This window comes from Urocitellus parryii, chromosome 1 (assembly GCF_045843805.1).
Source record: "Urocitellus parryii isolate mUroPar1 chromosome 1, mUroPar1.hap1, whole genome shotgun sequence".
Lineage (NCBI taxonomy): Eukaryota > Metazoa > Chordata > Mammalia > Rodentia > Sciuridae > Urocitellus > Urocitellus parryii.
The window spans coordinates 129,860,215-129,884,912 of record NC_135531.1 but is presented as its reverse complement, the minus strand read 5'-3'; the positions used below and the strand labels follow the sequence as shown (position 1 = coordinate 129,884,912).

General features: G+C 42.3%; 1 protein-coding gene across 1 annotated transcript; it reads right to left on the bottom strand.

Annotated features, from left to right (window-relative positions):
- Positions 1 to 16,803: 16,803 nt before the first annotated feature.
- LOC113176938 (L-amino-acid oxidase-like) lies at positions 16,804 to 23,248 on the bottom strand. The gene is made up of 6 exons (XM_077797153.1): positions 23,021 to 23,248; positions 22,630 to 22,742; positions 21,741 to 21,942; positions 20,547 to 20,615; positions 18,812 to 18,948; positions 16,804 to 17,635 (listed from the first exon to the last, which is right to left on the bottom strand). Exons 1-6 carry the CDS (start codon positions 23,246 to 23,248, stop codon positions 16,804 to 16,806), a joined length of 1,581 nt encoding a protein of 526 aa, XP_077653279.1.
- Between the last annotated feature and the right edge of the window lie 1,450 nt (positions 23,249 to 24,698).

The window sequence follows — 24,698 nt, the reverse complement described above, 5'->3', positions numbered from 1 at the left end:
CTCTCGAGAACGATATTCACAGGTCTCTGTACCCCCCTGCCAGCACCTGAAAGTTTCAGACTTGTGTTTATTCTATGGAACACCTGGAAAAATTGATATTAATATGTCCTCACTCACTACTTCACATTTACATTTCCCCTTGTTGTCTTTAAAAAACCATAGTTGCTTTTTTAGAAATTTTATTCTAGGAATTTTCTTTTTTCCCTTTCTTTTTCTTTTTTGCAGTACTGGGGATTGACCTGTACTGACTGGTACTGAGATAAATACTTGTTAAATACTAAGATAAATACTTGTTAGATTGTGAATCATAGATTTAAATGTAACGTATAAAACTGTAATTCATTTTTAAACTAAACATACAGGAGAAATTCTTCATGACCTTGGCCTGAGTATACATGACATAACTCAGATCTCAGCAAAATTTCAAATTTGTCCCATGAAATAGCTAGTTAATAAAATGAAAATACAAACTACACAGAGGAAAAAATCACAAACTACATTTCTTTTTTTTTAATTGGTTGTTCAAAACATTACAAATCTCATGACATATCATCTTTCATACATTTGATTCAAGTGGGTTGAATTTTTACCCCAAATACAAATTTCAGAATCACATTAGTTACACATTCACATTTTTACATAATGCCATATTAGTGACTTTTGTATTCTGCTACCTTTCCTATCCCCTACTGTCCCCCCTCCCCTCCCCTCGCATCTTCCCTCTCTACCTCATCTGCTGTTGTTCAATTCTCTCCCTTGTTCCCCCCGTTTCCCCTCACAACCTCTTATATGTAATTTTGTGTAACATTGAGGGTCTCCTTCCATTTCCATACGATTTCCCTTCTCTCTTCCTTTCCCTCCCCCCACTCGTCTCTGTTTAATGTTAATCTTTTCCTCACGCTCTTGCTCTTCCTCCCTGTTCTGTTCTTAGTTGCTCTCCTTATATCAAAGAAGACATTTGGCATTTGTTTTTTAAGTATTGGCTAACTTCACTTAACATAATCTGCTCTAATGCCATCCATTTCCCTGCAAATTCCATGATTTTGTCATTTTTTAGTGCTGCTTAATACTCCATTGTGTATAAATGCCACATTATTTTTTATCCATTCATCTATTGAAGGGCATCTAGATTGGTTCCACAGTCTAGCTATTGTGAATTGTGCTGCTATGATCATTGATGTGGCAGTATCCCTATAGTACGCTCTTTTAAGATCCTCAGGGAATAGTCCAAGAAGGGTGGTAACTGGGTCAAATGGTGGTTACATTCCCAGCTTTCACAGGAATATCCATACTTCTTTCCAAATTGGCCTCACCAATTTGCACTACCACCAGCAATTTACAAGTGTACCCTTTCCCCACATCCTCGCCAGCACTTATTGTTGTTTGACTTCATAATGGCTGCCATTCTTACTGGAGTGAGATAGTATCTTAGGGTGGTTTTGATTTGCATTTCACTTACTGCTAGCGATGGTGAGTATTTTGTTATGTACTTGTTGATTGATTGTATTTCCTCCTCTGTGAAGTGTCTGTTCAGGTCCTTGGCCCATTTGTTGATTGGGTTATTTGTTATCTTATTGTCTAATTTTTTGAGTTCTTTGTATATTCTGGATATTAGGGCTCTATCTAAAGTGTGAGGGGTAAAAATTTGTTCCCAAGATGTATGCTCCCTATTTACCTCTCTTATTGTTTCTCTTGCTGAGAAAAAACTTTTTAGTTTAAGCAAGTACCATTTGTTTATTCTTGTTATTAACTCTTGGGCTATGGGCGTCCTATTAAGGAATGTGGAGCCTGACCCCACAATATGTAGATCAGAGCCAACTTTTTCTTCTATCAGGCACAGAGTCTCTGATTTGATATCAAGCTCTTTGATCCATTTTGAGTTAACTTTTGTGCGTGGTGAGAGAAAGGGGTTCAGCTTCATTTTGGTGCACATGGATTTCCAGTTTTCCCAGCACCATTTGTTGAAGATGCTATCCTTCCTCCATTGCATGCTTTTAGCCCCTTTATCAAATATAAGAAAATTGGAATTTTGTGGATTGGTCTTTGTGTCCTCTATTCTATACCATTGGTCCACCTGCCTGTTTTGGTACCAGTGCCATGCTGTTTTTGTTACTATTGCTCTGTAGTACAGTTTGAAATCTGGTATTGCTATACCTCCAGATTCACACTTCCTGCTTAGAATTGCTTTTGCTATTCTGGGTATTTTGTTTTTCCATATGAATTTCATGATTGCTTTATCTATTTCTACAAGAAATGCCTTTGGGATTTTGATTGGCATTGCATTAAACCTATAGAGAACTTTTGGTAATATCGCCATTTTGATGATGTTAGTTCTGCCTATTCATGAACAGGGTACATTTTTCCATCTTCTAAGATTTTCCATCTTCTAACCCTCTTTAGGGTTCTGTAGTTTTCATTGTATAAATCTTTCACCTCTTTTGTTAGGTTGGTTCCCAAGTATCTTATTTTCTTTGAGGTTATTGTGAATGGAGTGGTTTTCCTCATTTCCATTTCAGAAGTTTTGTTGCTGATACACAGGAATGCCTTTGATTTATGCATGTTGATTTTATATCCTGTCACTTTGCTGAATTCATTTATTAGTTCTAGTAGTTTCTTTGTAGACCATTTTGGATCTTCTAGGTATAGAATCATGTCGTCCACAAATGGTGATAATTTAAGTTCTTCTTTTCCTATTTTTATGCCTTTAATTTCTTTTGTCTGTCTAATGGCTCTGGCTAGTATTTCAAGAACTAAATTGAATAGAAGGGGTGAGAGAGGGCATCCCTGAATTATTCTAGATTTTAGAGGGAATGCCTTCAGTTTTTCTCCATTTAGAATGATGCTAGGCTGAGGCTTAGCATATATAGCTTTTACAATGTTGAGGTAAGTTCCTGTTATCCCTAGTTTTTCTAGTGTTTTGAACATAAAGGATGCTGTACTTTGTCAAATGCTTTTTCTGCATCTATCAAGATGATAATATGGTTTTTATCTTTAAGTCTATTGATGTGGTGAATAACATTTTTTGATTTCCGTATATTGAACCAGCCTTGCATCCCAGGGATGAATCCTACTTGATCATGGTGCACAATTTTTTTGATATGCTTTTGTATTCAATTTGCCAGGATTTTATTGAGAATTTTTGCATCTAAGTTCATTAAAGATATTGGTCTGTAGTTTTCTTTCTTTGAAGTGTCTTTGTCTGGTTTCGGGATCAGGGTGATGTTGGCCTCATAGAATAAATTTGGAAGTTCTCCCTCTTTTTTATTTCTTGAAATAGCTTGAAAAGTATTGGTATTAATTCTTCTTTGAAGGTTTTGTAAAACTCCGCTGTAAACCCATCCGGTCCGGGGCTTTTCTTGGTTGGTAGTCTTTTTTTTTTTTTTTTTTCAAAGAGAGAGTGAGAGAGGAGAGAGAGAGAGAGAGAGAGAGAGAGAGAGAGAGAGAGAGAGAGAGAGAGAATTTTTAATATTTATTTTTTAGTTCTCGGCAGACACAACATCTTTATTGGTATGTGGTGCTGAGGATCGAACACGCATGCCAGGTGAGCGCGCTACCACTTGAGCCACATCCCCAGCCCGGTTGGTAGTCTTTTGATGGCTTCTTCTATTTCTTCCTTTGTTATTGGTCTGTTTAAATTGTGTGTGTCTTCCTGACTCAATCTGGGCAGATCATATGACTTAAGAAATTTATCGATATCTTCACTGTCTTCTATTTTATTGGAATATAGGGTTTCAAAATACTTTGTAATTATCTTCTGTATTTCTATGGTGTCTGTTGTGATATTGCCTTTTTCATCCCATATGTTAGTAATTTGAATTCTCTCTCTTCTTCTCTTCGTTAGCGTGGCTAAGGGTCTGTCCATCTTATTTATTTTTTCAAAGAACAACCTTTTAGTTTCATCAATTTTTTCAATTTTTTTTGTTTCAATTTCGTTGATTTCTGCTCTGATTTTAATTATTTCTTGTCTTCTATTACCTTTGCTGTAGTTTTGCTCTTCCTTTTCTAGGGTTTTGAGATGAAATGTGAGATCATGTATTTGTTGGGTTTTTCTTTTTTTTGAGGAATGAACTCCAGGAAATGAATTTCCCTCTTAAAACTGCTTTCATTGTGTCCCATAGATTCTGGTATGTTGTGTCTGTATTGTCGTTTATCTCTATGAATTTTTTGATTTCCTCCTTTACGTCCTCTGTAACCCATTGATCATTCAGTAACATATTGTTCGTTTTCCAGGTGATGCAGGATTCTTCCTTCCTTTTTTTTTTTATCATTGATTACCAGTTTCATTCCATTATGATCAGATAAGGTGCATGGTATTATCTCCACACCTTTATATTTACTAAGAGTTGCCCTATGGCATAGTATGTGGTCTATCTTTGAGTAAGATCCATGTGCTGCTGAGAAGAACGTGTATCCACTTAATGATGGTTGATATATTCTATATATGTCGGTTAAGTCTAGGTTATTGATTGTGTTATTGAGTTTTAGAGTTTCTTTATTCAGCTTTTGTCTGGAGGATCTGTCTAATGGAGAGAGCAGTGTGTTGAATTCACCCATAATTATTGTGTTGTGGTCTATTTGACTTTTGAACTTGAGGAGAGTTTGTTTTATGTACGTTGCAGCACCATTATTTGGTGCATACAAATTGATAATTGTTATGTCTTGTTGGTGGATGGTTCCTTTTAACAGTATATAGTGTCCTTCTTTATCCCTTTTGATTAACTTAGGTTTGAAGTTGATTTTATTCAATATGAGTATGGCCACTCCTGCTTGATTCCAAGGGCCAAGTGAGTGGTATGATTTTTCCCAACCTTTCACCTTCAGCCTGTGTATGTCTTTTCCTATCATATGAGTCTCCTGAAGGCAGCATATTGTTGGGTCTTTTTTTAAAATCCAGGTTACTAGCCTATGTCTCTTGATTGGTGAATTTAAGCCATTAACTTTTTTTTTTTTTTTTTTTTATTGGTCGTTCATAACATTACATAGTTCTTAATACATCATATTACATGGTTGATTCACATGGATTATGAACTCCCGCTTTTACCCCGTATACAAATTGCTGTATCACATCAGTTTCCCTTCCATTGATTGACATATTGCCTTTCTAGTGTCTGATGTATTCTGCTGTCTGTCCTATTCTCTACTAACCCCCCTCCCCTCCCCTCGCCTCCCCTCCCCTCCCCTTTTCTCTCTCTACCCCTTCTACTGTAAATCATTTCTTCCATTTGTATTATCTTGTCTTACCCCTCCTTTCCTCTTATATGACATTTTTTATAACCCTGAGGATCGCCTTCCATTTCCATGCACTTTCCCTTCTCACTCCCTTTCCCTCCCACCTCTCATCCCTGTTTAATGTAAATCTTCTTCTCAAGCTCTTCGTCCCTACCCTGTCCTTGTTCACTCTCCTTATATCAAAGGAGTCATTTGGAATTTGTTTTTTAAAGATTGACTAGCTTCACTTAGCATAATCTGCTCTAATGCCATCCATTTCCCTCCAAATTCTATGATTTTGTCATTTTTTAATGCAGAGTAATACTCCATAGTATATAAATGCCACATTTTTTTTATCCATTCATCTATTGAAGGGCATCTAGGCTGGTTCCACAGTCTTGCTATCGTGAATTGAGCTGCTATGAACATCGATGTAGCAGTGTCCCTGTAGCATGCTCTTGTTAGGGCTTTAGGGAATAGACCGAGAAGGGGAATAGCTGGGTCGAATGGTGGTTCCATTCCCAGCTTTCCAAGAAATCTCCATACTGCTTTCCAAATTGGCTGCACCAATTTGCAGTCCCACCAGCAATGAACAAGAGTGCCCTTTTCCCCGCATCCTCTCCAGCACTTATTGTTGTTTGACTTCCTAATGGCTGCCAGTCTTACTGGAGTGAGATGGTATCTTAGGGTAGTTTTGATTTGCATTTCTCTGACTACTAGCGATGGTGAGCATTTTTTCATGTACTTGTTGATTGATTGTATGTCCTCCTCTGAGAAGTGTCTGTTCAGGTCCTTGGCCCATTTATTGATTGGGTTATTTGTTATCTTATTGTCTAATTTTTTGAGTTCTTTGTATATTCTGGTTATTAGGGCTCTATCTGAAGTGTGTGGAGTAAAGATTTGTTCCCAGGATGTAGGCTCCCTGTTTATCTCTCTTATTGTTTCTTTTGCTGAGAAAAAACTTTTTAGTTTGAGTAAGTCCCATTTGTTGATTCTATTTGTTAATTCTAGCGCTATGGGTGTCCTATTGAGGAATTTGGAGCCCGATCCCACAGCGTGTAGATCATAACCAACTTTTTCTTCTATCAGATGCCGTGTCTCTGATTTAATATCAAGCTCCTTGATCCATTTTGAGTTAACTTTTGTGCACGGCGAGAGATAGGGATTCAGATTCATTTTGGTGCAAATGGATTTCCAGTTTTCCCAGCACCATTTGTTGAAGATGCTATCCTTCCTCCATTGCATGCTTTTAGCCCCTTTATCAAAAATAAGATAGTTGTAGTTTTGTGGATTGGTTACTGTGTCCTCTATTCTGTACCATTGGTCCACCCGCCTGTTTTGGTACCAGTACCATGCTGTTTTTGTTACTATTGCTCTGTAGTATAGTTTGAAGTCTGGTATCGCTATACCGCCTGATTCACACTTCCTGCTTAGTATTGTTTTTGCTATTCTGGGTCTCTTATTGTTCCATATGAATTTCATGATTCTTTTATCGATTTCTACAAGATATGTTGTTGGGATTTTGATTGGCATTGCATTGAACTTATATAGGACTTTTGGTAATATCGCCATTTTGATGATGTTAGTTCTGCCTATCCATGAGCAGGGTATATTTTTCCATCTTCTAAGGTCTTCTTCTATGTCTTTCTTTAGGGTTCTGTAATTTTCATTGTATAAATCTTTCACCTCTTTTGTTAGGTTGATTCCCAAGTATTTTATTTTTTTGGGGGATATTGTGAATGGAGTAGTTGTCCTCATTTCCGTTTCAGAGGCTCTGTCGCTGATATACAGGAATGCCTTTGATTTATGCGTGTTGATCTTATATCCTGCCACTTTGCTGAATTCATTTATTAGCTCTAATAGCTTCTTTGTAGACCCTTTTGGGTCTGCTAGGTATAGAATCATATCATCTGCAAATAGTGATAATTTAAGTTCTTCTTTTCCTATTTTTATGCCTTTAATTTCTTTCGTCTGCCTAATTGCTCTGGCCAGTATTTCGAGGACTATGTTGAACAGAAGTGGTGAGAGAGGGCATCCCTGTCTTGTACCAGATCTTAGAGGGAATGCCTTCAATTTTTCTCCATTCAGAATGATGCTGGCCTGTGGCTTATCATAGATTGCTTTTACAATGTTGAGGTATGATCCAGTTATCCCTAATTTTTCTAGAGTTTTGAACATAAAGGGATGCTGTACTTTGTCGAAAGCTTTTTCTGCATCTATCGATATGATCATATGGTTCTTATTTTTAAGTCTATTGATGTGGTGGATAACATTTATTGATTTCCGTATATTGAACCAACCTTGCATACCAGGGATGAATCCTACTTGATCATGGTGTATAATTTTTTTGATATGTATTTGAATCCGATTCGCCAGAATTTTATTGAGGATTTTTGCATCAAGGTTCATTAGAGATATTGGTCTGTAGTTTTCTTTCTTTGAAGTGTCTTTGTCTGGTTTCGGAATCAGGGTGATGTTGGCCTCGTAGAACGAATTTGGAAGTTCTCCCTCCTTTTCTATTTCCTGAAATAGCTTGAAAAGTATTGGTGTTAGTTCCTCTTTAAAGGTTTTGTAAAACTCTGCTGTATATCCATCCGGTCCTGGGCTTTTCTTAGTTGGTAGTCTTTTGATGGTTTCTTCTATTTCCTCTATTGTTATTGGTCTGTTTAGGTTGTGTATATCCTCCTGGCTCAATCTAGGCAGATCATAAGACTCAAGGAATTTATCTATGCCTTCACTATCTTCTATTTTATTGGAGTATAAGGATTCAAAGTAGTTTCTGATTATCTTCTGTATTTCTGAAGTGTCTGTTGTGATATTGCCTTTTTCATCCCGTATGCTAGTAATTTGGGTTCTCTCTCTTCTTCTTTTCGTTAGCATGGCTAAGGGTCTGTCAATTTTATTTATTTTTTCAAAGAACCAGCTTTTAGTTTTGTCAATTTTTTCAATTGTTTCTTTTGTTTCAATTTCATTAATTTCAGCTCTGATTTTAATTATTTCTTGCCTTCTACTTCTTTTGCTGTTGTTTTGCTCTTCTTTTTCTAGGATTTTGAGATGAAGTATGAGATCATTTATTTGTTGGTTTTTTCTTTTTTTGAGGAATGAACTCCAAGCAATGAATTTTCCTCTTAGAACTGCTTTCAATGTGTCCCATAGATTCCGATATGTTGTGTCTGTGTTTTCATTTAACTCTAGGAATTTTTTAATTTCCTCCTTGATGTCTTCTAAAACCCATTGATCACTCAGCAACCTATTGTTCATTCTCCAGGTGATGTTTGATTTTTCCTTTCTTCTTTTATCATTGATTTTCAGTTTCATTCCATTATGATCAGACAAGATGCATGGTATTATCTCTACCTCTTTGTATTGTCTAAGAGTTGCCCTGTGACATAGTATATGGTCTATTTTTGAGAAGGTTCCATGTGCTGCTGAGAAAAAAGTGTAGCTACTTGATGTTGGGTGGTATAGTCTATATATGTCAATTAAGTCTAGGTTGTTAATTGTGTTATTGAGTTCTATAGTTTCCTTATTTAACTTTTGTTTGGAAGATCTGTCCAGTGGTGAGAGAGGTGTGTTGAAGTCTCCCATGATTACTGTATGGTGGTCTATTAGACTCTTGAACTTGAGAAGAGTTTGCTTGATGAACATGGCTGCTCCATTATTTGGGGCATATATATTTATGATTGTTATGTCTTGTTGGTGTATGGTTCCCTTGAGCAGTATGAAGTGTCCTTCTTTATCCCTTTTGATTAGCTTTGGCTTGAAATCTATTTTATTAGATATGAGTATGGACACTCCTGCTTCTTTCCGTGGTCCATATGAGTGATATGATTTTTCCCAACCTTTCACCTTCAGTCTATGTACATCTTTTCCTATCAAATGCGTCTCCTGTAGACAGCATATTGTTGGGTCTTGTTTTGTGATCCATTCTACTAGCCTGTGTCTCTTAATTGGTGAGTTTAAGCCATTAACATTTAGGGTTATTATTGAGATATGGTTTGTTCTTCTATCCATATTTGTTTATTGATGTTACTAATCCTGATTTGTTATCCTCTTTGACTACTTTCCCCCCTTTACTGTCCTACCTCCCATTGTTGGTTATCAATGTTATTTTCCATTTCCTCTTCCTGTAATGTTTTGCCAAGGATTTTTTGAAGAGATGGTTTTCTAGCTGCGAATTCTTTTAACTTTTGTTTATCGTGGAAGGTTTTAATTTCATCTTCTAACCTGAAGCTTAATTTAGCCGGATACAAGATTCTTGGTTGGAATCCATTTTCTTTAAGCGTTTGAATTATGTTATTCCAGGATCTTCTAGCTTTTAGAGTCTGTGTTGAGAGATCAGCTGTTATTCTGATTGGTTTACCCCTAAATGTAATCTGCTTCCTTTCCCTTGTAGCTTTTAAAATTCTCTCCTTGTTCTGTATGTTGGACATCTTCATTATAATGTGTCTTGGTGTGGATCTCTTATGATTTTGCACATTCGGCGTCCTGTAGGCTTCTAGGATTTGGGATTCTGTCTCATTCTTCAAGTCTGGGAAGTTTTCTTGTATTATTTCACTGAATAGATTGCTTAATCCTTTGGTTTGGAGCTCTGTGCCTTCCTGTATCCCAATGACTCTTAAGTTAGGTCTTTTGATATTATCCCATAGCTCTTGAATGTTCTGCTCATGGTTTCTTAGTAGACTTGCTGAGCTATCTATGTTCTTTTCAAGTTGAAATACTCTGTCTTCATTATCTGATGTTCTATCTTCTAAGTGATCCACTCTGCTGGTAGTATTCTCAATTGAGTTTTTAAGTTGGTTTATTGTTTCCTGCATTCCTAGTATTTCTATTTGTTTGTTTTTTATTACCTCTATCTCCCTGTGAAATTGATCTTTAACTTCCTGGATTTGTTTGTCAATGTGATCTTTCATTGTCTGATTTTGCTGTCTCATGTCTTCCTTGAGACTCCAGATCATCTGAAGCATGTATGTCCTGAGCTCTCTATCTGACATTCCATCTGTTGCAGCTATTACCTCTTCTAAAGTTGAGTTGACCTGCATTGCCTGTGGTCCTTTCTTTCCTTGTCGTTTCATACTGCTGGCGTTTCTTCCTGCTTGGTGAAATTGTTGTGTCTTTGATATTTTCCCCCTCTATTTATTTATATTGCTCTTGTATAGTTGAAAAATCACCCTTGCAGGGCAGGTAGTGGCTGTGATCCTCCTCCAATTAGTGTGATCCGTCTACCATGCTGGCAGGCCCTAGGTTTGCTTTGCTGGTTGGTCAAAGGTCTACCTACCCAGCAGGCGCCAGGGGCACCTGTGTCACTCCATAGGTTGCTGGGCCTAACCTCCCGATGGGTTGCAGGTTCGCCTCGCTTGCAGGCACTGGGGGAGAGGCCGGCTCCGCCCCTCGGCAGGCTTTGGGCCCGCTCTGCTCCTGTTCACAGTCCCGCCTACCTGCAGACACTGGGGGAGGGGACGGGCCTAGCCCTCAGCCGTCCGCCGCCGGACCTGTCCTAATGGGTCCGGTCCGCGTTCCCCGCCGGCGCGTGTAGCTGCAGTCCCTTGGCTGGTTGCTGGGCCTGACCCGCCCGCCCGTGGCTTGCAGGTGCGCCTCGCTTGCAGGCACTGGGGGAGGGGCCGGTTCCGCCCCTCAGCAGGCTTTGGGCTGGCTCTGCTGCTGTTCTCAGTCCCTCCTACCTGCAGAAACTGGGGGAGGGGACGGGCCTAGCCCTCAGCCGTCCGCCGCCGGACCTGTCCTAGTGGGTCCGGTCCTAAGCCATTAACTTTTAAGGTTACTATTGAAATATGTTTTGTACTTCCAGTCATGTTTATTTATTTATTTATTTTAGTTTGGCTAGTTTTTCCTCTTTGGTTATTTTTCTCCCCCTTTACTGAGATAGCTCCCACTGTTAGTTTTGGGTGCTATTTTTCAGTTCCTCTTCTTGTAGTATTTTGCTCAAAATGCCTTGCAGTGCTGGTTTTCTGGCTGTGAATTCTTTTAACTTTTGTTTATCATGAAATATTTTAATTTCATTGTCAAATCTGAAGCTTAATTTTGCTGGATACAGTATTCTTGGTTGGAATCCATTATTTTTCAGCATTTGAAATACGTTGTTCCAGGATCTTCTCGCTTTCAACGTCTGTGATGAAAAATCAGCCGTTAACCTAATTGGTTTACCCCTTAATGTAATCTGCCTCCTTTCTCTCATAGCTTTTAATATTCTCTCCTTGTTCTGTATGTTGGATATCTTCATAATTATGTGTCTTGGGGTTGGTCTATTATGGTTTTGAATGTTTGGGGTCCTGTAGGTTTCCAGGATTTGGCAATCCATTCCATCTTTCATATCTGGGAAGTTTTCTAGGATTATTTCATTTAATAGGTTGTCCATTCCTTTGGTTTGAACCTCCATACCTTCTTCTATCCCAATGACTCTCAAGATTGTTTTTTTATGACATCCCATATCTCTTGGATAGATTGCTCGTGAGTTTTAAGCATCCTTTCTGTGTTGACTATATTCTTTTCAAGTTGATAAACTTTGTCTTCATTATCTGATGTTCTGCCTTCTACTTGATCTAGTCTGTTTGTATATTCTCATTTGAGTTTTTAATTTGATTTATGGTTTCCTGCATTTCTAGGATTACTGTTTGATTTTTTTTAAATCTCTATCTCTTGGTGGAGCTCATTCTTTACCATTTGAATTTGTTTGTTTAATTCGTTTTCAAAATATACTTTCATTTCTTCAACTTGCTATCTCATGTCTTCTCTAATATTCTGTTCCATCTGAGTTAGGTATGCCTTGAGTTCTTTCTCTGTCCTTTTTTTCTGATGCCTATAGGCCCTCCTGTAGATTTAAGTTGTCCTTCATTGTTTGTAATCCTTTTTTCCCTTGTTTTTTCATGTTGTTCATGTTACTTTCCAGCTCTGTTTGACTGCTGTGTTTCTGCTTTCTCCTATAAATTTGTCTTAGTTTTGTATATCTCTGTTGTCTCTCCTTTGTGATGGGAGACTGTGTCTAGAAATGTTGGGCTTTATCGTACTTTAAAGCTGATTCATTCAATTCATAGAAGGCTTCTGGATTCTGTATGCATATAGTGATTTGTTGTCTGTTCTTAGGACTTTATGTTTGGGCTAGGTGCTATGATGGTATGAGGGTTAGTATGTCTTGGCTACTTTAGAAGATTGCTCTACTGAAGGGGGATACTAACAGGTGATTGGATCAGGGTGTTGGTAGTAGCTAGGTATTTAGGAGCCCTATAGACAGCCTGGAAACATTCACCTATTTGCATTTAGACAATTACACATAATGGAAGACATAATACTTGGGATGAAAGTTGGGGGGAAGGGGAAGGAAGGTGCTCTTAAAAAGAAAGAAGGAGATAGAGATATATAGATTAGAGGAGAATGGAAAGAACAATAAAACTTGAAACAGGAAAGAAAGAAAGAAGGAAAAGGGGAGAAAAGAAGAAAGAGAGAAAAAAAGAAAAAAAAATTGAAGTCTTAGAGATCCATTTTCTTCTCTTCCAGTAGGCGGAGCTGTGCCCTCTGCGCCGAGCTTCTGCCCTCTACCGATAGCAATCCTTGTAAAGCGGCTCCTGAGAGTCTCTCAGTCTTGTTAGTCCAGAGCCGTATCACTTCTCCGGCCCCTCCCCTCCCCCCTTCCTCCTGCCAGCAGCCAGCCAGGTCCTGTTCACCGGAGGCGGTTCCCCAAAGATCTGGTTACACTTGCAGCCCCATGGCGTGTCCTATTCCTGAACAACTGAGCACTCTCTCCGTCATTCATCTAAGCCCCAGTGCTGTGGTGTGGTGATCTGGGGACCAACAGTTTTAATTTTTCCGGACCCCTTTTTTGGGCATGCCCCTGGAAACTGGTGGCTAAGACCTTGGGTGTCGATGCTGGTGATAAGGGGAGTTGGGGATTGGGAATCCCCTCTGCTTCCCTACAGACACGCCCCCAGCGAGATTCCTGAGGTTTCCTGGCTGCTTGTATCTGGAGGGGGTTGGAGTCACACACCTGCTAAAGTGGATTCTGCTGGGAAGGAATTCCATCGGCTGAACACTGGTGACGTCACCTCTCTGGTATGGGGGGCCCTAGGCTCCTTGCCGGAGTGTCCGAAGGGAGGGGTGGGTCTGATCTGTCTCTGGTTGATTTCAGCTCCTGGTTTGCTACTTCATGAAAACCTGGCTAGAGACCTCTTCCTAGAGTCCCTGCACTGTACCTGCTGGGCTGTGCCTCGGGGTCTAGCCACCCAGACTGCGGGTGCCGCGGTGAGCGGTTGCCAGCGGGTGGGCGGTTGCAGAATTGAGTCACGTGGGCAGCGGCTGACGCGGCTGGCGGGTCCTGACCTCTGCGCTGCGCTGCGTGGCGGAGATTCACTCGTCTGGGGCACACTGTCACCTCCAAAAATCCTACCAATTGCCAGCCGGTCTCTCTTCAGTGGAATTTCACCAGGAGCCTCTCAACAGGTAGAATCCAAGCATATTGATGCGTCTCTCTGAACCCGTTACTGAGGAGGTACTGAAAGTGCATGCTTACCGCCATGTTGGATCCCCCCACAAACTACATTTCTGATAAAGGACTTTATCTAGACTATATAGAGATCTCTCAAAACTCAATAATAAGAAAGCAAACCATTTAATTGGAAAATGAGCCAAAGATATGAGAGGATATTTCCAAAGAATGTTATAAAAAGATGTTTAACACTGTTGAAGTAAAAATCAAAACCACAGGAGGTGTCAGCAATACTATTTAGCAGAATGCCCTGCCCCCACCCCAATACATACATTACCAAATGCTGGTGGGGAGGATGCAGAGATGCATTCGAATATTGTTGGTGGGAAGTAAAATGGCACAGCCATCCTGGAGAGAGTATGGCAATTTTTTAAATCTAAATATGCACTAACCCAATAATTATATTTCTAGGCATTTATCCTTGAGAAATAGAAGCTTAGTTTTGCCCAAAAACTTACATATAAACATTCATTACACTTTTATTTGTGAAAGTCCCAAACTGGAAAAAGCCTAAAATTCCTCAATGGGTGAATGGTTAAATAAACTATGGCACTACTGTACCATACAATGCCACTCTGCCATAAAAACAAAACTATTGCTACAAAGAACAATTTGGATAGATCTCAGGGAGTTATTCTGAGTGGAAATGTCAATTTCAAAAGGTCATATACTATAGGATTGCATTTATATGATATTCTAGAAATGACAAAATTCTAATAATGCTAAACAGATTGGCAGTTGCTAGGGCAGGGAGTGGGGTGTGACTAAAGGGGTAAAACAAAGGAGATCTTTGTGCTAGTAGAAGAGCTCTTTATCATGTTTGTGATGGTAGTTAAAAGAATCTAATCTAAATAGAATTATACCCAAACATTGTAGTAATGTAAAATTTCTGGTTTTGTTATACTATAAATATTTAAAATGTAGCTATTGGTTGAAATTGGGCACACTGGGACCTGTCATTCTCTGTGACTTCCAGTGAGTCCATAATTATAAAGAAATATCGGTTTCCTACATGCTAGGTGTCATCATAACCCTCTGCAATTATAATCCAGGCAGAAGCCCACTTCTGGCATCCCAAAGTTCTTGCTGTTTTATTGATGACATACAACATAAACTGTTTCTTGTTATGCTTATTTTGTTGTATGTCTGAGCTTGTCTCCAAGTTCACTGTGGTAGGATTTAAGTCTTGCCCACCAGATTTCAGAGCTGTTATCAGAGTGATTGTTTAATGCATGTGAATTTAATGTGTGCAGTGAGTCAGTGGGGACTGTGAGACTGTGGTGCCAATGGCTTCTGTGAAGCTGAGCTTCAAGTGAGGGAGGGGACAGATAATTACACTCTCTAGGGAGGTAACTGGGGCATGGGTGAGTCAGTCCTGGGAGAAACAATTTTCCCTGTGGCCTCAAGATTCCCTACACAGTCCTTTTGGGTATGCTCTGAATGTAAGGTCCTGACCACTCTTTGCTAGTACTTTTTCTCAGGGTTGTGTTTTAGCAGCAACATTGGAGGATAAAAAGTTAGTATAAAAAGAGCTGGGGATGCAGCTCAGTGGTAAAGTGCTTGCCTTACATGCAAAAGGCTCTGAGTTTGATTCCCAGCAAGGGGAGGAAAAAAAAGTGCTTAACCTTCACCCCCAAGAAAAAGCAGGCTTGCATACTGCTGTTAAAATATTATTAAACTCTGAGCTTAGTGCTCCTCAGCTTCCATACAAGTCCACTGCCGATGTAGTATCTATCAGGATCCCTCTATCTTGCCCCCTTGGGACTTGGGAAGTTCTTGCAGCTTGACGGTGCCATGAGTCCTCTGTCTCTAACTCATGAGTCTTGTCAGCTTCCATGAAACCTTGACAGGCTCATTTGTTAGACTGCAACTGACATAAAATTCCAGACCCTGTCAGAGTGGTTTTTGTGAGAAGCAGCATGCTGTTCTGGCCTAGTTTTAGGCTCTAACCAGAAAGTCAGTACCTCAGGTGGTTCTGAAGGTCTTCCTGAAGGTACCTTGTTCCCCTTGATGATAAACTGTCCCCTAACTTCATAGCCACCTGGCCTCTTGATGTGGCCTTTGAGTGATGAACTCATACCCCAAGAGGTCTTTTAGGGACAAAACTCAGGCCAGGTCACTGCCAAATGATGGGCGTCTCTAGATCTCATTCATACCCTGTCATTTCATTATCCCTGTGCTTGAAAGTTATCATCAGTATCAACTCCATCTGTTTATTTCTTCACAGGACTGCCAGCCAAGAAGACTCCATGGGGGTGGGGAAAGGAGGCAGAAGACAGCCCCCCGCCTTCTGAGAACATTGAACTCATTCAAACACTGCAGATGTTAATTGCTGAAGTCTGCAAAGTGAATTGTTAATTGTTTTGGGAGCACCAAAAAAAAAAAAAAAAGAATAGGACCAAGAAGCTGAGCCTAGAAGAAGCAAGAGGATTTGTAGTTATATTTAGAGTTAGGTTGAAGTTTAAACCACTTAGAACCAGCATTTGTGACCTCTTAGAGAATCAATTTTCATAATCTGTAATATGGAGTAGTAGTGGAGTATATACCTCATGGGCTATTGTAATAATTTGGAAAAAGCATTGAGCTTTTTCACACAGTTGCCTCCAGGTAACTAAATTTCTACCCTCTCTTAAAATTCATGGGCCTGGGCAGGCATTGCAGCAATCCCTAGTACCACAGGGAAAAAAAGGAATCAGCCATGGAAGGAAGAGGAGGGGAGCTAGGGATAGACTCAGATTAAAGGAACAAAAGCCAGAGCAAAGGACTCCAGGAGAGGGCATTAGAAGAGTCTCTGTGGCCTTCCGAACTCAATTCTAAAATTATTTGAATGCCACTCGGAACATAGACAAAACACTTAATTTTAGTCTTAAATTCAACAAATGCTTTATTGTTTTAATCATTACATCAAATATTATTGTTGTTCAAATATTGTCAATAAATCCAAGGTCATGGGTGGTCAAATATTGTAGGGATTCCATTCATTGGCCTTGATTTGACATCTTTGGGCAAAGGTGAAGATAAAATGAGAGAGTGGGTTTTGAGGGTCTTCCTATGGATCAAGGTGATTGGAATCACCCCAATTCTTAGGTGCTACAAGCTGGTTATAGCTCACTTTTGGAGTAGGCCTTTTTTGTGTCCCCAGGATCCTTTGTCAAAGCCAAATCCAGAGACTCTTGGATGCTCTTTGCTGCCCTGAGCCCTGATTTGATAGCTGTGTCAATCCAGCCATGGGTGAGGGCTGTATGTTCACCAGCAAAGTGGACCCGTCCTTCTGGATTGCTGAGCTCCTGTGCATAGTCCACATATTGGTAGGGAGTGAAGGAGGTGTACGCTCCCATGGAATAGGGGTCTTGGCTCCAGTGCTTAACCATGGAATAGGGGCACAGGGCCCGGAGCTGTTCTTTAGGGCGGTCATGGACAGCAGCTAGGTCATCCAAGATGACATCTACCACCTGGGCATCGTCCATGGCAGCAAAGAACATGGAATCATCACTCAGAGTATAGGAAGCCAGGATGACACCTGTGCCATTGGGGGAGATGTGACTGGGATAGTAGATAAAGCGGGCGGGGCGGTCGGTGCTAGACTTGCCACCGAATATGCCTTCTTGCTCCCAGAAACGCTGTGTGCAGGCCAGGATCACTTTGGTGGCGCTGGTGTAGTGGACTGAACGTAGTGAATTCTCCTTGTTGAGAGAGAGGGGTGGCCGAAAACGGAGGAGCCGGGCAGCCTTTGCAGTGTTGGCCACCACCACAAAATCGGCAGTCAGACGTGACCTGGGCTGCAGCGGGTCAGCTGTCCTGAAGGTGACATTGACATGGTCTCCAGACATCTCTACTTCCTCTGCTGGTGAGTGAAACAAGACTGTCCCTGGCAAGAGGGCACCATGAAGGGCCTGAGGGAGTTGGTCAAAGCCTCCAACGATTTCATGGAACCTGAGAATGAGCAAGCAAAGAAGGAAAGAGAAACAGGTAGATGGACAAGGCATTCAGAAGACAGGTCATTTGGACTGGACAGAGGCTGAGTTCCCTAATGGACTGTACCACTCATGTGTTGGGGAGATTTAACAGTTGGCAAATGGATTAAAGCAGCCAGAATGTCAGCTTTAGAGAACTAGAGAAAGGTGTGGCTTTGCGTTGATCAGTCAGAAAAATGTAACCCTCTGAGCCTGTATAGCCCCTTATTCTTTGTTACTTTCCTCTGGTCCCCTTGGTGGTCACCTCCATGGAAGATGCCTGGTCTCGTGGCTGACAAAGACCCAGGATTCTTACATATGGATTCAACCCCTTTCATGATGTCCTTACAGAATGCAGCACAGGGTAGCCTTAAATATTGCAGCCTAAACACCACCAAGAACCTTCATTTGACCTTGATCTGTCTTCAGACTTCCTCACCTTCCTCTCTCCCCCTATGGCAGCCGTTGGCTTGAATTTAAATTGATTAATTCTGAATAAAAATGCTGAGGAGAAGTGGGAGGATGCAGGTAGGGAAAGAAGAGGTCTGTAATCCATCAGGGCTCTCCCAGGCTTAGCTCTCCTCTGGCAAATGTCAGTACCTGTTTCGTCTGAAATGGGTCACAGAACCCCAGGTGAGAGTAAATCTCAGTTCATTTGATCTTCATTAGCTACAGATCACATAGCCAGTTACCCAGGGTGACTAGGGTCTGAGTTTGGCAGCCCTGATTATCTTTCAGGTCTGAGAGATAGCAAGCTCCTCTTGCATGAACCTCTAAAGTAGGACTGAGGTCATGCTCTTTGTCACAGAAGAATAGGTAAGGGCCAGAGTAAAGCAGATCTATTGGCTCCTAAGAGCCCCTTAGCTAGAGGTTCTCAAAGTGGGCTCCCAAGTCAGATAGCAATGTCACTGGAATATGTCAGAAATGCATGTTCTTGGGTCTCAGCGAAGGTCCATTGACTTTGGAAGTGATGCCCCGTGTTTAAGAAGCACCCTCCCTCTGGTGGTTCTGAGGGGCATTGCCTCAGAACCTGCCTCCCCTCCTGTCACTCTCACTTTTCTTGGAGTTATCACCTGATTTATCTTGTCCTTCCTTCTACCCCAGTCCTCACTAGTAACTGGCCACCCTGTGCCCATTCTCTCCCCCCATTTCCCACCGAGATTCCTGAGAGAAGATGATCTGGTCACGCAGAGTTTCTATGAAGGACTCGTAGTAGCCAGAGTCTGTGTTCAGCAGGTCCCCGATCATCTGCACTGCCCCACGACTCAGGTCCCCCACCTTGATCAGGTACTCCTGGGATCACGTTCAGGGAAAGAAGGCAACCAGGTCAGAATGTTCAGGGAGCCGACATGAGAGCCATTGCCTCCCACCTGGGGGTAACGAGGAACAGAACTGCACAGGGTGGAATGACAGAAGTGCACTCAGCTGGGTCCCAGGTGCCTGGTTTGCACACAGGGCTCTGAGGACAATGCTCCAAATGGTCTCCAAGTCCTAATAACAAGGACAAATAGCTAATGTTTGGTATGGATTTTAACCTACAGACCCTCTTCCAAGCCCTTTACTTGTATAATCCTCTTATATAATCTGAAGAAGTGCTATTTTACAGATGGGAAAGCTGAGGTCCAGTCTTCATGTCCATCTGTAACTGTATGGGGCCTAGACTGGCCTCTCTGATCTACCCAAAACACCAAGCCAGGAGGAAGGTGAATACCCAGTGTTGCTTCTCATCCTGCCCTGACCCTCTATCCTACCCATTACTTGGCTGCCCTGGCCCCTGCACCAGAAAGTGACTATGAGGTTCTACTTCTAGTATAATTGGCCTGTGATTGTGCCCTGTGGTTTGCCCCTGCTCCTTTCTTCCAGGCAAGTCCTGGACATGACAAATCTGGCTGGAAAAGTTTCACCAATCAGGGTGGCTGATCAGACATCACAGGACTTTGACCCACCCAACTTCTGAAGCACCCAGTTCAGAAAGGCAAACTGCCACCTCTATTGGAGCAGTCGGCCATGAATGGTTAGGATCTCCTCATAACCATTCAGCTTCCTCCTCAGCTGTCCAAATTTATGCCCCCCTTGCCCCCTTTGCTCCCATCTTGGGAACAACCACTGGAGGCCAACTGTCCTCCCCTAGCCAATCACATAGATGCTCCTTTTCCAGCTAACTGCCTCCAGCTTCTCCATGCCAATAGCCTTCGAATGAGGCACATCTGAAACCTTCCCCTTGTGGCTGTGTGTGTGTGTGTGTGTGTGTGTGTGTGTGGTGTGAGGATTGAACCCAGGGCCTAGCACATGTCAGGCAAGTGTTCTTCCTCTGAGCTATTCCTCCAGCCCCAGTCATCTCTTTTTGCACTACAGCCATGAGTACATCAATGATGGACCATGTATAGGACAGTGGTCCCAAGAAAGTATATAGCCTTGTGACATTGTAGCCATCTTTGTGTAACTAAGCATTATGATTTTTACTGAACTATGTCACCATCTAAGGATGCACTTCTGCGATGTTGTCCCCCTCATTAAGCAACACATAACTGTATGAGGGCTTTCCCATACCTCTACCTGCCTTTGACTCTCTGCAAAAATGCAAGTGATGGTGGCAAGTTCCTTGAAATAGCATGCTCTGACTTGCTATATCTTTGACCTTTGACTGCTGTCCTTGGGGTGGTCTTTTTTAAAATTTTCTTTCTTCCCTCCCTTCCTACCTTCCTCTCTACTCTCTCCTGTCCTAATGGAGCTTACATTTGAGTAAAGGAGAGAGATTATAAAAAAAGATGAACAAGTAAGGTGCAGTGTAGTGAGTACTAGGGTGGGTCGTCCCACTGGGGTGGTTTCTGGGTAGCTGTGACAGGGTGGTGCATGTTTAGCTGTGGTTAGAGGGGAGCCTCAGGACTGACCTTGGTGGAGAAGGAGTCATACTTCTCCAGAATCTGGCTGCAGCTACTGTTCTTCAGCTCCTCCACCAGCTTGGCATGAAAGAAGGAAGAGGGGTGAACACTTTAGTGAAGGTCAGTTCCACACACACCCTAGACCCTGCTCCCACATACCCCCATGTTCCACGCTTGACACTTGCTTCCACTCATCCTGGGTGTGTCTTTATATTAGTCCTGAATGCAACACTCAGTACTACAGCTGGATTGGGGCACTTGAGGATGGAAACATTATCCCCTCTCTTGCACATATTCTGAGGTGTATAAAGCTGGAGCCAGGCTCTCTGTCAGCCTTGGAGCCCCCAGAATTGGGGAAGTCTATCTCCTTGTCCTTGTCTGAGGACATTTCTGCAGGCCTCTGGGGCCACTGTGAATGGTGTGGACGCCTAAGGGCTTGGTCCTACTGAGCTGTTGAGTGACACTGGATGAGGTCTAAGAGCTATGGAGTGTATGCTGAGCTTAGCAGGATATCACTCCAGCAAAGGCAGGGCATCTGGACAGAGGCCTTCTGTGAAGCTATGTCCCAGAACTCAGCTGTCACACTGAGGTCCTTTTGGGTCACAGGTCAGGAAAGAAAAAGGCACTGTCAGTGCTGAGTAAACATTGTTCAGTTAGAAGAAGGCATGCAGGTATTCCAGACAGGGCCCATCATTGATTTTCTTCCTTGACCACATATCAATAATGATGACAATTATAATTCAATATTGGCCATATGCCTTGCAAAGTTCTGATCACTTTATACGCATCTTCTCACTTAATCTTCACAACCAGGCTGGGAGAGAGGCTCTAGCAGTATGATTGTTTTATAGAAGTTGGAACAGAGAGATGGCAAGCATCTTGTCCAGGGTCACACAGTACATTCAAATAGAGTCCAGCTTGTAGGTCTCTCTCTGCCTTAAACCTAGATCTGCCTTGATGATCTCAAAGGCAGCTAGCTTTACACATATCTGTACATGTGAAGACCTTTGGGATCTGAAAATGCACAATGAATGCTGAGATGGGAGGTCATGGGAGGGAGGCAAGGTTGACAGACCAAGCTAGTGGAGCCCTCCTGCACATGGGCCTGGGGTCCACAGAGAGAAACTTTAGAAATTTTGCACAAGATGTCTTTGAAGAAGGTGATGGCCTGCATGGAGGTCACTGATTCCTACTTTGGCTTACCTTTCTCAATGCTTCATCAAAGAGCTGTTCAGCTGTCTTCCCCACCTCATCTGCTCTGACTGGGTACCCTAGCAGGCTGGGGTCAGCCTGCACAATCCCCGTGCGCTGCCGTACTCCATTGATCAGCACCCAGGTCTGGTTGTTGGAGGGGAAAAACTCCTTGAGGGTCAGCCCCAGTTTCCTAATAAACTCATGACAGAGCCTGTGGAGTGAGTCAGAGATTGATCCAGGATGAGGAAGCAACCAGTCTTCCCTGCTCCCTGTGCTCACATCCTGCCCCTACTGGATTCCCTGGGGCCCTCTCTAACCTCCCTCTACAGAAGGAACACTGGCTACTTAGCACTGAGTTGCTATGCCAAGCTATGTCTATGTGACCAAGAGGAAACCCTCTTTGCTGGCTGAGATCTCTCTCACTTTGTTCAAGACTTGAAGCCTTCAGACTTTTAGGTGTGGCCCCTCCAGGTCCAGGAGATACTATGAAGATGTGTAGAGGGAGTGTCCCCTGGATTTATCCTCCCTGGAGGCTGTGTGTATCATGAGTCTTCCAGTCTGCATTCTCCTAATTCCTGCTCACCCACTCCTTCAGGATGGCCCTCCCGAAGTGGGCTCCCACAAGACACCTCTTTCTCCCACAAGGATGTTCATATTTCTATCGTTAACAGGCCTCACACACTGCCTTTTGACTTTCCCAGGTGTTCTCCTATCCCAATTATCTTTTGTGATCCTCAACAGGTACAGCTATGTCTGTTCTCTATATTAGAACATTGATGCTGGGAGAGGGTTCGAGGTAGCTGTGGAGCTATGAAATGAGTTGGCATAGGTCAGGTCCTTGTTGCTAGCAGCCCATATCCTGGTCTTCCCCATCCACCCCCACTTCTCTCAATCATACCTGTGGTTGATGGGGATCCTCATGGCACCCAACTCTATGTACAACTGTGTTCCAGGAACTCTATGGGTCTCAATTCTTCCACCCACACGCCCTGAAGCCTCCAGGACAGTCACCTAGAAAGTTAAGTATTTATAGAACACAACTAGGCCAGCCGTGTCCCCGCCATACAACCCCCTCCTCCTCCCTCCAGGCAGGCCCAGATTTGCCTCTTTCTGAAGTCTCTCTGTGTCATAGAGACAGACCAATTGCTCTCCTACCCCTTCCATCCCAGCCTAGAATCCTAGACTTAGTCTTTGGCTCCAGTTCCACTGGGCTATCCACCACCTGCAGCCACCTCCCTGCTCAGAGTCCAGGATCCCTATGAGGTACTCTCCCAAGCACCCTTGTGTACCTGGTGGCCAGCATCCTGCAAAATCTTGGCAGCTGTGAGTCCAGCCATGCCTGCCCCAATCACCACTATCCGTTTCTTTTCAGCTGTCGGCCCCAGCCCGTCTTGAGCCAGCTGTAGTAGTTCTTCATACTGGGGGTCTTCAAAGCATTTGACAAGGTCATCATCAAAGGCCTGGGTACTCACGCCCAGCATAGACAGAAGGGCCAGAGCCAGAAAGCCTGGGAACATAGTTGTGGAGATGGCAATCAGGCAAATAGCTGGGGACCAAGGAAGCCAGCCTTAATCCTTGATCAGTGGAGGATCATGTCACTGAACCTGTAATGCAACATCCTGGGAATTCCTGTTTCTTTCATCCCTACCAGAGTGTGCATTAGCCGTGGACCCTCCCATTCTTGCTTTCCATGGGGAGATCCATTTAGGGGGAGACACAGGCTGCATATCTGTCCGTGAGGACCTGCCATCACCTCAGCCAGCTGGACTTCCATGTAGGAGGCCAAGCCCTCCGCTGAATAGAAGACAGGTGAGATAGCTCTACCCTTCATGTTGGGGTTCCCTATCTCCCCTTGGGGTTGATAAAATGTTTGTTACAATGGGAAGACCTTACCTCACTGCAGCTAAGGAAGGATGTGGGTAAGATATTGTTTAATAAACTTACATTCTCTGAGGTGTGCATGGTAGGCTACCAGCTTTCCAAGACCAAGAGGAACATCCTGGGGTCATCTCTTAGAGATGACCAAGGGTTATTGAGGTTAAAGAATTTTCTAGACCTAGCCTCCATTTTCACACTTGTCTTCCATTATATTCTGGCTCTGTTCTGAGAGAGATGTGCCATAACTTCCCCCTAGGGTCCAATAAAAGGTGTAAGTCTTGTGATTGTTTCGTTCCTATTTTCAAAACTATTTATCTGTGCTATGGGCTGAATTGCATGTGCCCAAAATTCATATGTTGAAGCCTTAATCTCTAGTACTTCATAATAGTGACTCTATTTACAGATGGAAGCCCTTAAAAGGTGGTTAAGGTAAAAGGAGGCTGTTAGGATAGATCCATTCCAATCTGATTGATGTCTTTATAAGAAGAGGAAATTTGGACGCAGATAGAGACACCAGGGATGTGTACACAGAGGAAATAACTCGTGGGAAGATAGTTATCAGGAAGCCAAAGAGAGGTCTTAAATCAAACCTGCCAATGCCTTGATCTGGGACAGCCAGATACCAGAACCATGAGAAAATAAATTTCTCTTATTTAAGCCACTCAGTCTGTGGTATTTTATTATGGCAACCTGAGCTGACTAATATAGTTTATTCCTTTTCTCCCCTCCGTGTGGAGAAGAAAAGATGATTGGTTCTTACCCAACTCTCTCAAGTCAGATAGCCACAGACCTTGGAAGAAAATTTGGATTCATTTTTCTTCTTAAAATATTTTTGGTGTTAGGAATCAAAGCCAGGGCCTTGCAAATGCTAGGCAAGTGCTCTATTAACTGAACTATATCCCCACCCACATTTGCTTTTCATGTAAATCCACACAAGGAATGTGTGAATGTCCCCTGGTCTTCAATCTCAGGATTTTTATTTAATTTGGGCTACCCTTTTTTCTTGGTTTGTCATAGGATTGGTATTCACATTACAGAAAATAAAGGCTCAGAGGGACCCATCATTTGTCTCCTTCTGGGTAAAATTTC